The 13,231-nt window shown below is 38.2% G+C and overlaps 1 protein-coding gene across 2 annotated transcripts; it reads left to right on the top strand.

The window, feature by feature from the left end:
* Nucleotides 1–527: 527 nt before the first annotated feature.
* Nucleotides 528–12,783, top strand: LOC118776054 (myosin heavy chain, fast skeletal muscle-like). 2 transcript variants are annotated; one of them, XM_036526131.1, is made up of 37 exons: nt 528–731; nt 916–1,059; nt 1,166–1,322; nt 1,489–1,516; nt 1,639–1,753; nt 1,839–1,931; nt 2,010–2,073; nt 2,173–2,271; nt 2,398–2,501; nt 2,592–2,730; nt 2,939–3,057; nt 3,175–3,324; nt 3,807–3,977; nt 4,135–4,441; nt 4,873–4,952; nt 5,035–5,122; nt 5,240–5,357; nt 5,502–5,625; nt 5,980–6,116; nt 6,360–6,615; nt 6,767–7,009; nt 7,102–7,278; nt 7,363–7,508; nt 7,626–7,716; nt 7,802–8,191; nt 8,277–8,522; nt 8,609–8,805; nt 8,926–9,109; nt 9,425–9,590; nt 9,770–9,894; nt 10,423–10,731; nt 10,833–11,036; nt 11,208–11,333; nt 11,946–12,116; nt 12,219–12,323; nt 12,455–12,550; nt 12,640–12,783. In XM_036526131.1, the coding sequence occupies exons 1-37, from the start codon at nt 528–530 to the stop codon at nt 12,781–12,783; spliced, it is 5,817 nt and encodes a 1,938-aa protein (XP_036382024.1). The 2 variants fall into 2 exon arrangements, with proteins under 2 accessions (XP_036382024.1, XP_036382032.1); XM_036526139.1 differs by having other exon boundaries at nt 4,135–4,434; nt 4,875–4,952.
* Nucleotides 12,784–13,231: the final 448 nt, after the last annotated feature.

A 13,231-nucleotide genomic window follows, 5' to 3' on the forward strand; every position in this document is an offset into this window, starting at 1 on the left:
TTAGTTTTTATAGAATTGAAATCTATTATTTATATGGGTAAAAGAGCATTGGTATTGAATAAGAATAAGATACTTTTTAATATGGGTGTGACATGATAAAATATATAAGTACATACCATAAATATCATTTGCTTTGTTCAAAGTGGGAACAATTACAATTACACAATAGTTCAGTTTCTCAAATGTCTTACACATTTGAGAAAGGGCACAGTACAAAAATCACAGTAGCACAGTTATAGTTCAAGGGCAAAACTTTAGAGAGGTAAGTGACACTTTTTCCACCACTGTCATGTTCCTGAAATGATCTGAAAACTAACAAACCTTAAGCTGGGGTGAAATAATGTGCTGTTTTTTTCATTGTAGAGAAAAACAGTATCACAATTCTGTACTTGGCTGTGCTGATACAGGTAGGAAACCTTGAAAAAATATTGGAAAAAAAAAGATTTTTTTTCTCTCCAGTTCTGTTTTGCTCACAGACAATATTTAAATTAAATAAAAAATGTGTCTTTCTTCCCCAGTAAATCACCATGAGTACAGACGCAGAGATGGCCATTTTTGGTGAGGCAGCCATATACCTCCGGAAGCCGGAGAAGGAAAGAATAGAGGCACAAAACAGGCCCTTTGATGCCAAGACAGCCTGCTTTGTGGTTGACCCCAAGGAACTGTATGTCAAAGGTATAATCCTTCAAAAAGAAGGGGGGAAAGTCACTGTTAAAACTGATGCTGGACAGGTGAGTCAGTAAAGCTAATGTGCATGTGAGAGTATGTATATAGGTTTAAACCTATAAACTTATATATATATAGGTTATATATATATATATATATATATATATATATATATATATATATGTTGAATTGTTAGATGGAGCACTGGCCACATTTATTATTTCACTTATTTCACTTATTGCTGTTCAGACTGTAACAGTCAAGGATGATGACATCTGCCCAATGAATCCTCCAAAGTTTGACAAAATTGAGGATATGGCCATGATGACCCACCTCAATGAAGCCTCTGTACTGTACAACCTCAAAGAGCGTTATGCAGCATGGATGATTTATGTGAGTCCTGTCTTAATTGCCAAAGCCCAACATCTGAAACATTGTCTTTGTAGTTATTTTGTTTTTTTTTCCTCTTACGGTTAATCAATGCGGTCTTCCATTTCAGACCTACTCTGGGCTGTTCTGTGTTACTGTGAACCCCTACAAGTGGCTCCCTGTGTACAATCAAGAAGTTGTAGCAGCCTACAGAGGCAAAAAGCGCATGGAGGCCCCTCCCCACATCTTCTCTGTCTCTGACAATGCCTATCAATTCATGCTCACTGGTAATAAAGAAACATAACGTATTATGCCTCAGAATGTAGATTCAATTGATTATTCATAATTTATACACTGATATTTTAATTACACTGTTAATACTTTGATAATAATGAAATTATTTACAATGAACAAAGGCCATGGTGAACAAATGCCAAATGTTCCCCCTTGCAGACAGAGAAAATCAGTCAATCCTGATTACGTAAGTGTCTATTACTATAGACTACATTTTAAAATATTCTTTATTGTATTGTTGTGATTGTTATACTCCAGGTCTTATACTGCAATGTTTCTTATTTCTTTTTGCATTTGCCATTAATTTAGTGGAGAATCTGGAGCTGGAAAGACTGTGAACACAAAACGTGTCATCCAGTACTTTGCAACAATTGCAGTGTCTGGGGACAAGAAGAAAGAGGCTGCAGCTGCTGGTAAAATGCAGGTTAGAGGGAATCCAGCTGTGAATGTTAGAGGTCCATGTGCTATGTCATGTTTTTACTTCTTAAAAATGTTTACTTCTGTTGTAGGGATCTCTGGAGGATCAAATCATTGCAGCAAATCCTCTGTTGGAGGCTTATGGTAATGCCAAGACTGTGAGGAATGACAACTCCTCTCGCTTTGTAAGTCACTATTCAAAATCTTAAGCATATACATTCTTTATATTGCTCAACACTGAAATACTTATACTTTTAAATCAGGGTAAATTCATCAGAATTCACTTTGGAACTACAGGAAAACTGGCTTCAGCTGATATTGAAACATGTGAGTTTTCTTTCTCAAACATTTGATTGATTGCAGCTGATTACATTGCACTTTCATAATTATTAAGGTTTTCATTTTGTTCCATTTTAATTTTAATAGATCTGCTGGAAAAGTCCAGAGTGACCTTCCAGCTGGCAGATGAAAGAAGTTACCACATCTTCTATCAGATCATGACCAACCACAAACCAGAGCTAATTGGTACCATGAATTCTCATTATTATATTTATCTTAGCTATTAATTTATTAATTTCAACAAATACAAGACAAACAACTGTTAGCAAGTGTAAGTGTCTGAATGATTATTTTGTTGTTTTTTTTTGACAGAATTGCTCCTCATCACAACCAACCCATACGATTTCCCCATGATCAGCCAGGGCCAGATCACTGTGGCCAGCATAGATGACAAGGAAGAGCTGGTTGCCACAGATGTTAGTGCTCTTGATAAGGTCATTGCTGATTTGATGTTGATGGTATGTTTTTTTTAATATATCTAATATTCAGTATGATTTTATACCTAGACTGCCATTGACATTTTGGGCTTCACAAATGAAGAGAAACTGAATATCTACAAACTGACTGGTGGTGTGATACATCATGGGAACATGAAGTTCAAGCAGAAACAGCGCGAGGAGCAGGCTGAGCCTGATGGCACTGAGGGTAACATCTGTGATCATTAATCAATTCATTTATGAAAATATCTCAGAGTGAGAAGATAAATAAATACCTTACGTTACATTCATTTAGCACATGCTCTTAACCAGAACAACTTTCAGCACAAAAGAACAGATGTGTATCCATCAAGTTGAAAGAACAACACCATAAATCAAATAAAATTCTGCTTTGTTAATTCTTTTTCTGAATTTAGTGGCTGACAAAGTTGCTTATCTCCTGGGCTTAAACTCCGCTGATTTACTCAAAGCTCTCTGTTACCCAAGAGTGAAAGTGGGAAATGAATTTGTGACAAAGGGGCAGACGGTTCAACAGGTGAAACATTTATATTTCCACTTATTGTCTCTGTTGTAATTTATTTTGAATATAAGGTATTTATGAACTGTTTTGAACTGCATTTGTGTCACCAATGTGTTACTATTACTATCTTAGGTCCACAATTCAGTCATGGCGTTGGCTAAATCCATCTATGAAAAAATGTTTCTGTGGATGGTAGTCCGTATCAACCAGATGTTGGACACAAAACAGCCCAGACAGTTCTTCATTGGTGTCCTGGATATTGCAGGATTTGAGATCTTTGATGTGAGTAGCACATGCATATTTGTATCCTTGTTACAAAGAAAATTTAGTCTATTTCTTGTGTAATGTATCTTTCATTTTTTGCTGGTTTCATGAAATGGATTAGAAGCTCTCTTTGTAACACATGGATAATCACAGCACATTCTAGACAAATAGACAGAACTGGATCTCAGTCTTAATATCATCAATTCTGTACTGAGAAGAGGGTGTTTTTGCAGCTATATACACTTTCATGGCATTTTTTCTGTAATCAATTTACTTCTTCCCTGATTTTGGTGCCATGAATATTTCTCTCCTATAACCTATAACCCTGAGTTTTCATACACATCATAAAGTAATTTATCAGTGTTCTCAATATTTAAGGTGTGACCTCAGCCACAAGAGATACCGTACAAAAAAACAGATAAAAATGATCGACAAATGAGACTCCATGAATATTGTTTTGATCAATGGATGTTTTCAACACTTGTCCTTTGCTTGTGTAGTTCAACAGTTTAGAGCAACTGTGTATCAACTTCACCAATGAGAAATTGCAACAGTTTTTCAACCACCACATGTTTGTACTGGAACAAGAAGAGTACAAGAAGGAAGGAATTGAATGGGAATTCATTGATTTTGGTATGGACTTGGCTGCCTGCATTGAGCTTATTGAGAAGGTAAGAAAACTTGACTAAATGCACTGTAAATGTATATCTGCACTTGTGTTTTTACATGTTTTTTATGTTTTATAAATGCATATCTGCACTTGTGTTTTTACATGGTTTTCACTTGTTTTACATGTTTTTCCATGTTTTTCTATGTTTTGATTTTTAGCCCATGGGAATCTTCTCCATCCTCGAAGAGGAGTGCATGTTCCCCAAGGCTTCTGACACAACCTTCAAGAACAAGCTGTATGACCAACATCTTGGCAAAGCTGCTTGCTTCCAGAAGCCCAAGCCTGCCAAAGGCAAGGCTGAGGCCCATTTCTCCCTGGTGCACTATGCTGGGACTGTGGACTACAACATCTGTGGTTGGCTGGACAAAAACAAGGACCCCCTGAATGAATCTGTGGTACAGCTCTATCAGAAATCCTCTGTGAAACTGCTGGCTCATCTTTATGCAAGCTTTTCATCAGCTGAAGGTATCTGCATGTTATTTTGTTTACACTGTCAAATGATTTTTCCCCATGAAATAAAGCAAAATAAATAAAAAATCAGCCAAAGGCCCTTTAGTATTTTATTACAGAAGAAGATACAATGCAAAACATCATGTTCTGAGAAATATGGCCTTACATGTTTTGCAAGGAAAGACAAACACACATTATTAGTATCAGGCCTAAAATACTCATTGAAAGATCCATAATGAGAATAAATGTGATATTTTAAGTGTATGCTACCTATAATAAGGCCTGAGCTCATTAAGATGTATAGTAAAAATAACAGTGTTGAAAAGCAAACAAAAGTCTCCTCTGCTCAGTCTTTAAATCGTAAATCTTTTCACGGATCTTTGGGAATTTGTGGTGTACTCCCTTATAGCACACACTCAGTGTGATGATTTGATTTTGATAAACAGAGGCTACTGGTGGTGGTGGTGGCAAGAAGGGTGCCAAGAAGAAGGGTGGTTCTTTCCAGACTGTGTCTGCTTTGTTCAGGGTAAGGGTTACATTGATTAACAGAACAAACATAATAAATGGCAGGCACAACTATAAACAATATGCCACACATTACTCTACAGGAGAACCTGGGGAAGCTAATGACAAACCTGCGAAGTACTCACCCTCACTTTGTACGCTGCTTGATTCCAAATGAATCAAAGACACCAGGTAAATTATTTGTACTGATAATGTGCCTTTTGAGTGGTGTTGCTTCTTTTATTTATTTCAGTTATAGTCATCACTAGCTAATACTGGAAAATAAATGTCTTTACCATTACACTGTAGGTCTCATGGAGAATCATCTTGTGATCCACCAGCTGAGGTGCAATGGTGTCCTAGAAGGCATCAGAATCTGTAGAAAAGGGTTCCCCAGCAGGATCCTCTATGGAGACTTCAAACAGAGGTGTAAAATGATCATACAGCAGTTAAAGTAACACAAACCTAATGATCAAATAATAATATGGATCATGTTTAATCATTTAAGAGTACAGAAAACCAATATATAATCTCAATATCATTTTTTTTTATTTTTCCACAATTGTAATAGGTATAAAGTGTTGAATGCCAGTGTAATCCCAGAAGGGCAGTTCATTGACAACAAGAAAGCTTCAGAGAAGCTCTTGGGGTCAATTGATGTGGACCACACTCAGTACAAGTTTGGACATACCAAGGTAAGGGGCTAGTTCAATGAAGGGCAGTAATACTGTAATTCAGTAATACCACTACAAATAACCATAATTGATAATAACCAATATGTCCCTAAGGCATCTCTGAAAATCAAAATGATATTTAGCTCAGATTTAACTCATCACTTACTCCACAAGCTTGTTTGTAAAGCTTGTGTACTTTTTCCTGAAGAAGGAAGAAACTTACAGCAGGTAAAGCAAGCATAAAAATAGACCCAGGAATGAAGAAGCTATGGATATTTTTAGGTTTGTGCACCATTGTCATTAAATAAAATTGTGACAGAATAATTATGTCTTGCAAAGCACAAAACATATCATAAACTTTACCGTTGATCACAGGTGTTCTTCAAAGCTGGTCTGCTGGGAACGCTGGAGGAGATGAGAGATGAGAAGCTGGCAACACTGGTGACGATGACTCAAGCTCTTTGCCGGGGCTTCCTCATGAGAAAGGAGTTTATGAAAATGATGGAAAGGAGGTAGGACATTAAGGATGTTACAGTCAATATAATTAGCACCATCAAATTAAAAAAAACATGATGGACATGAGTATATGCTTAGTTTCAAACATTAAGACTGATCCTCTTTGATTTCACGGTAAAACCTAACCTCATTAATGGTTCTAAGAAAGACACATTAAGCTGATAAAAACCTGACTATACTCAGTTTTATATTGAATCTAAACAGAAGACACAACCCTCTGGCCCCCTCTGTTCTTATAGAGAGTCCATCTTCATCGTTCAGTACAATATCCGGTCATTCATGAATGTGAAGCATTGGCCATGGATGAAGGTTTTTTTCAAGATCAAGCCACTCTTAAAAAGTGCAGAAGCTGAAAAGGAAATGGCCACCATGAAAGAGGAATTTGCAAAGTGTAAGGAAAATCTAGCAAAGGTAGAAGCCAAAAGGAAAGAACTTGAGGAGAAAATGGTCACTCTGCTCCAGGAAAAGAATGATCTGCAGTTACAAGTGGCAGCCGTGAGTAAACCCTGTATACGGTGTAGACTATGTGCAGTATGGATCCTTATGATATCAGATTAATGGGAAAAACTGCAAACTTACCACAGTCAAAGACCAGCTGTAGTAATTTGATTATTTAAATAAATAATCAAGTTCCCTTTCAATTTAGGAAACTGAAAATCTTGCAGATGCTGAAGAGAGATGTGAGGGGCTGATAAAAAATAAAATCCAGCTTGAAGCAAAAGTGAAAGAATTAAATGAGAGACTAGAAGATGAGGAGGAAATAAATGCCGAACTGACTGCTAAGAAGCGGAAACTGGAGGATGAGTGCTCTGAGCTGAAGAAAGATATTGATGACTTAGAGCTTACCTTAGCCAAAGTGGAAAAAGAGAAACATGCAACTGAAAACAAGGTAAAAAAAATTGCTACAATAATACTGTGTGACTGATTCTGGGATACAGAAAATTCATCTGAATGTGTCTGCACATATTTGCATTTATGCAGGTTAAAAACTTGACTGAGGAGATGACATCACTGGATGAAACCATTGCCAAGTTAACAAAGGAGAAAAAAGCCCTCCAAGAGGCACACCAGCAGACCCTTGATGATCTCCAAGCAGAGGAAGACAAAGTCAACACTCTGACCAAAGCTAAAGCAAAACTTGAGCAACAGGTGGATGATGTGAGTTTCCATTTGGGCCTTGCAAAAAAAAAACCTTTGAAGGTCAGAACTTCATTTATTTCAGTACATTTTATAACTTTGCAGCTTGAAGGTTCTCTGGAGCAAGAGAAAAAACTTCGCATGGACCTTGAGAGAGTCAAGAGAAAACTTGAGGGAGACCTGAAACTTGCCCAGGAATCCATAATGGACCTGGAGAATGACAAGCAACAGTCAGAGGAGAAGATTAAAAAGTAAGACTAAACACTGAAACATTACAAAACCTGACACACTGAAAGAAAAAATATAAATAAATCTTCCAACTACCTTCATTGCTGACATTTCTATGATGCTTTTCTTTTCCCCCATAGAAAGGACTTTGAAATAAGTCAGCTCCTTGGAAAGGTTGAAGATGAGCAAGCACTTGGTGGGCAGTTGCAGAAGAAAATCAAGGAGCTACAGGTAACACCTGATTTTTATGCTTCAAACAGACATCTCTTATGTAAGCAGCACAACTTCTAAATTCACGTAATGAACTGAAATTTAGGCCCGCGTTGAAGAACTGGAGGAAGAGATTGAAGCTGAACGTGCTGCTCGGGCCAGGGTGGAGAAACAGAGGTCTGATGTCTCCAGGGAGCTGGAGGAGATCAGTGAGAGGCTCGAAGAAGCTGGTGGAGCAACTGCTGCTCAGATCGAGGTGAACAAAAAGCGCGAGGCTGAGTTCCAGAAACTGCGGCGTGATCTCGAAGAGTCCACTCTTCAGCATGAGGCAACCTCGGCCGCCCTCCGCAAGAAGCATGCAGACACTGTAGCTGAATTAGGCGAGCAAATCGACAACCTTCAGCGTGTCAAACAGAAGCTGGAGAAGGAGAAGAGCGAGTACAAAATGGAAATTGATGACCTTGCCAGCAATATGGAAGCAGTAGCTAAAGCAAAGGTAACAGTGCAACACAAATTAAAATACAAACACCACTTTGCATGTTTTAGTAACTGTTTTACATTGATATTTCCCCTAATGACAGCTTAATCTTGAGAAGATGTGCAGAAGCCTTGAGGACCAGCTCAGTGAACTCAAAACTAAAAGTGACGAAAATTTGCGTCATATCAATGACATTAGTGTACAGAAAGCAAAGCTTCAGACAGAAAATGGAGAGTTTGCTCGCCTTCTGGAGGAGAAAGAATCCCTGGTATCCCAGTTAACAAGAAGCAAACAGGCATTCACTCAGCAAATTGAGGAGCTGAAGAGGCAAACTGAAGAGGAGGTTAAGGTAATGTCCCTCATCGGATATGGTTTGTGGATCATTGGCAAATGTAAATACATCTTTGCATTAACCATCTTGTGTATTTTATACAGGCGAAAAATGCTCTCGCCCATGGCTTGCAGTCAGCCCGCCATGACTGTGACCTGCTCCGTGAGCAATATGAGGAGGAGCAGGAGGCTAAGGCCGAACTGCAGCGTGGAATGTCCAAGGCCAACAGCGAAGTGGCTCAGTGGAGAACCAAGTATGAGACTGATGCCATCCAGCGCACAGAGGAACTCGAGGAAGCTAAGCAAGTTCACTGATTCTTTCCTCTGATTCAATTTGTTCCTATTTCATGCCACTACCACATAAAAGTATGAGTGAATGAGCATGTTGTTGAGTGAGCTATATTAAATGTCACTCTTCATAGGAAAAAGCTTGCCCAGCGTCTGCAAGACACGGAAGAACAAATTGAAGCTTTGAACTCAAAGTGTGCCTCTCTGGAAAAGACCAAACAGAGACTGCAGGGGGAAGTAGAAGACCTCATGACTGATGTGGAGAGAGCAAATGCTTTGGCTGCTATACTTGATAAGAAACAAAGAAACTTTGATAAGGTATTGTAAAATAAGAATCTTTGAGTATAATGAACATAATAATACTCAATAACCTTTGAATATATAAAACACAGGAACATATTCAAGAAATGTAATTGTTCTTCATGAGCCAAAAGCCATTGGAATAAAAATAGTGGCAATAATGGATACTCTTGTCTCTGGACGACATCAACATGTGCCATTACAGACATATGTATTCAATACTAGGCTTGACATAACACTACGTACATTCTAGAGTATAGACAAAACTATGTGGCTAGTGAAGCTGAATGGCATGTTCTTTTCCAAAAAGGTCTATTATTCTTATTACTTCAGGTTTTGGCAGAATGGAAACAGAAGTATGAGGAAAGTCAGGCAGAGCTGGAAGGGTCTCAGAAAGAGGCTCGTTCTCTCAGCACTGAGCTCTTCAAGATGAAGAACTGCTATGAAGAAGCTCTGGATCAGCTGGAGACCCTGAAACGAGAGAACAGGAACCTACAGCGTATGGCTTTGCTTACAGTTCTCTTGCTGTCTCATTTCTTTGCCTCGCTCCTATCTGCCTCATTCTCTCCCTCAATCATTCATTTTTAAGCACTCTTGCCAAAACCATCATTGAAATTTATAATCAAATTATGTCTTGTGTGAATAATGTAAATGCTGTTACTTTTGTTTTATAACCAGAGGAAATCTCAGATCTCACCGAGCAGATTGGTGAAAATGGGAAGATCATACATGAGCTGGAGAAGGCAAAAAAGACAGCAGAGACTGAGAAGGCAGAAATTCAGACTGCACTGGAAGAAGCAGAGGTATTCAGCAAAAATTGTGTTTTTGCATTATTTCTGTTGAGATTAATACTACAATCGCCTCCCATAGGCACTTAGTCTCAGTAACAGGCATGTACAGGAAGTATTGACTGCTTATTGCTGAGGAGGCATGTACTGACTTGAAAAGACATACATGTGCAGATATGCTACAACTTGCTGGCAGGCTGACATATTTTATTTCACAAATGCAAACAATTTTGAATGAATGCTCATGTACTTGTTCGGTAATGTACTTTGATTGATGAAATCTGATGGCGAAACTTTCCTGACTTAATTTTTACCATTCTAGAATGAATCTATAAAAAAACAGGAGACTATACTAAATAATAAACAAGCATACTAACATACTGTGTTAATATGAAATCCAGACGGTTATGTTTGTGCCTCTTGATATTTAACAGTTAATTGTAAATCAAGATTGTAAGGATTTACTGCATCTACTACATAACTTCAAAACTGGACATCAGAAATTAAACAGATTGAAAACACACATCCAATCTCTTTTAATAGGCCTCACTTGAACATGAGGAGTCCAAGATTCTCCGTGTTCAGCTAGAACTCAACCAGATCAAGTCTGAGGTGGACAGAAAGATTGCAGAGAAGGATGAGGAAATTGAGCAGCTGAAACGAAACAGTCAGCGAGTCATTGAGTCAATGCAGAGCACTCTGGATGCGGAGGTCAGGAGCAGAAATGATGCCCTCAGAATCAAGAAGAAGATGGAGGGAGACCTGAATGAGATGGAGATTCAGCTGGGCCACGCCAACCGGCAGGCTGCCGAAGCCCAGAAACAGCTGAGGAGTGTACAGGGACAGCTCAAGGTAATGTTTTGCTGTTAAACAATCTTCCTCTCAGCTGTTAGGACTCTACATCATCTTTATTTGTGGCGATAGAATGATAATTGAATATGCCTAATTAATAGGATGCTCAGCTACACCTTGATGATGCTTTGAGAGGTGAAGAAGACCTGAAGGAGCAAGTTGCCATGGTGGAGCGCAGGAACACCCTGATGCAGGCTGAGATTGAGGAACTGAGGGCTGCTCTGGAACAGACGGAAAGAAGCCGCAAAGTGGCTGAGCAGGAGCTAATGGATGCCAGTGAACGAGTGACTCTGCTGCATTCTCAGGTTGAGTTCAATGCATCTTTTTTTAAAATTAGTTTTATTACATTCTGTCACGTAATGTAAATGTCTCGGCTGAACAAAACATTGTATATCCACAATGCCTCAAATTCTTCTAATTTTTGAACACACTTTCAGTACAATACTTGTTAAAAAGTATGCTGGTTTTGTTTCCAGAATACCAGTCTGATCAATACCAAGAAGAAGCTTGATGCTGACCTTGCCCAAGTCCAAGCAGAAGTGGATGAGACTATCCAGGAAGCAAGGAATGCGGAAGAAAAGGCTAAGAAGGCTATTACTGATGTGAGTGACAACAGAAAGTAGTGATTTGGCAGTAAATTGTGTATTTATTACTTCAATATTTCACTTAAATTTCATAATGATGTTGACAAAATTCATACAAAAAAAACAGAACTTGACCCCTTAACAGGAATTTTTAAATGCAACTTGACTCATAAACAAATGATAATCAGCTGGATTTTATAAGAGCAAGAACTAAGACTCAGAACTTCTATACACATACATGCACGCACGCATGCACGCACATGTTTCAATGTGTAATTCAATTCTTCTAATATTGAAGGTATACAAAAGAGTTTGTATCTTAATAATACTGCAATCTTAATTCAATATAAATATCTTAATTTTCAGTAGAAATAATTTGCTCATCACCATTACAATAGTACTATAGCATGACATTGTCCACTGAATGACAATTTCAGCTGTAGTATCCTATTCAGTGAGAATACCAGTGAGATTCTTCCTAAATAGATGCCTCTCATTTTGTTAAAGCTATGTTATGATAGTTCAGTATAGTATAGTATTTTTTGTTGTCATACTTTGGTTCAAAATCTGTTCAGCTTTACAATCACCCTTCTGTGAGGGTAGTGCTAAGTGTTCATGTGAAATATACAGGCTGCCATGATGGCAGAGGAACTGAAGAAAGAACAGGACACCAGTGCTCATCTAGAAAGAATGAAGAAGAACCTGGAGATCACAGTCAAGGACCTGCAGCACCGTCTGGATGAGGCTGAGAATCTGGCCATGAAGGGTGGCAAGAAACAGCTCCAGAAACTGGAGGCTAGAGTAGGCCACTCTTTTCTCATGTGTGAACTTTACACGACAAAATGACTTCTCTCAGAATTTTGGAGAGTGGGAATATGACTATTTTGACTTCCTCATCTCTAGGTGCGTGAGCTGGAGAGTGAGCTGGAAGCTGAACAAAGACGTGGGGCTGATGCTATTAAAGGTGTCCGCAAATATGAGAGGAGAGTCAAGGAACTCATTTACCAGGTAAATTATCATACATATAGTATTACACATACCAGCTATATTATAATAACTGCATGAAAGGGACACAAACCAATTCACACATTTACAATTGTAAAGATCTTTAAAAAAGTGTATTATTGAATCACCCCTAGTCAGAGGAAGACAAGAAGAATGTGAACAGACTCCAGGATCTGGTGGACAAGCTGCAGCTGAAAGTAAAGCTTTACAAGAGGCAGGCTGAGGAAGCTGTAAGTCAAAGCTCAATCAACTTTTAAATATGATTTATAAACGATTTTAAATATTACATAATTGTGTAATCTTGTAAACTTCCTTCCAGGAGGAGCAAGCGAACACTAACCTGACCAAGTTTAGGAAGGTGCAGCATGAGTTGGAGGAGGCTGAAGAGCGTGCTGACATTGCTGAGTCCCAGGTCAACAAGCTGAGAGCCAAGAGCCGTGATATGGGATCAAAGGTTAGTTGACAATCACTTTAATGGGAAGAAGACCTACAGTCAAAAGGTATTTCCATGCTAGGCTAAATCTGTCTGAAGATAATGAGTAGTCCAAAGTAACAGACAATTTTTGTAGAATGAATGTGAACTGTCAAAACTTGGAATATATTTATGACTAGTGTTACGTCCAACACTAGCATTATGCAGTTATATATTCAGATTTTCTCTTCGTTGCTTAAATTTTTAGAATGTGGTTGGGCTTAAAAGAAAAGTCCTAACTGAGTGAACTGCAGTTTATTTATAATCAAAATTAAAAAGTGCAACGATATACGATAGACATTTTCGACTATTATTAGTGCAATCCACTGATAGTAAATTGCTTTATGCAGGTCTTTATGGTATTGGCCTCCAGACTAATTTCAAAACTTACAAAGTATATATACACAATATTCACACATGGTATATATAGTAATGCCTT

Source organism: Megalops cyprinoides, chromosome 1 (assembly GCF_013368585.1).
Source record: "Megalops cyprinoides isolate fMegCyp1 chromosome 1, fMegCyp1.pri, whole genome shotgun sequence".
Lineage (NCBI taxonomy): Eukaryota > Metazoa > Chordata > Actinopteri > Elopiformes > Megalopidae > Megalops > Megalops cyprinoides.

What these genes read in the sequence shown, in the direction of transcription:
- LOC118776054 (XM_036526131.1), top strand. Translation starts at nt 528, where the DNA reads ATGAGTACAGACGCAGAGATGGCCATTTTTGGTGAGGCAGCCATATAC. An exon ending in CTATCAATTCATGCTCACTG is followed by an intron (nt 1,323 to 1,488) that starts GTAATAAAGAAA and finishes TCCCCCTTGCAG; the next exon opens with ACAGAGAAAATCAGTCAATC. An exon ending in AACAAAGAAACTTTGATAAG is followed by an intron (nt 9,110 to 9,424) that starts GTATTGTAAAAT and finishes TTATTACTTCAG; the next exon opens with GTTTTGGCAGAATGGAAACA.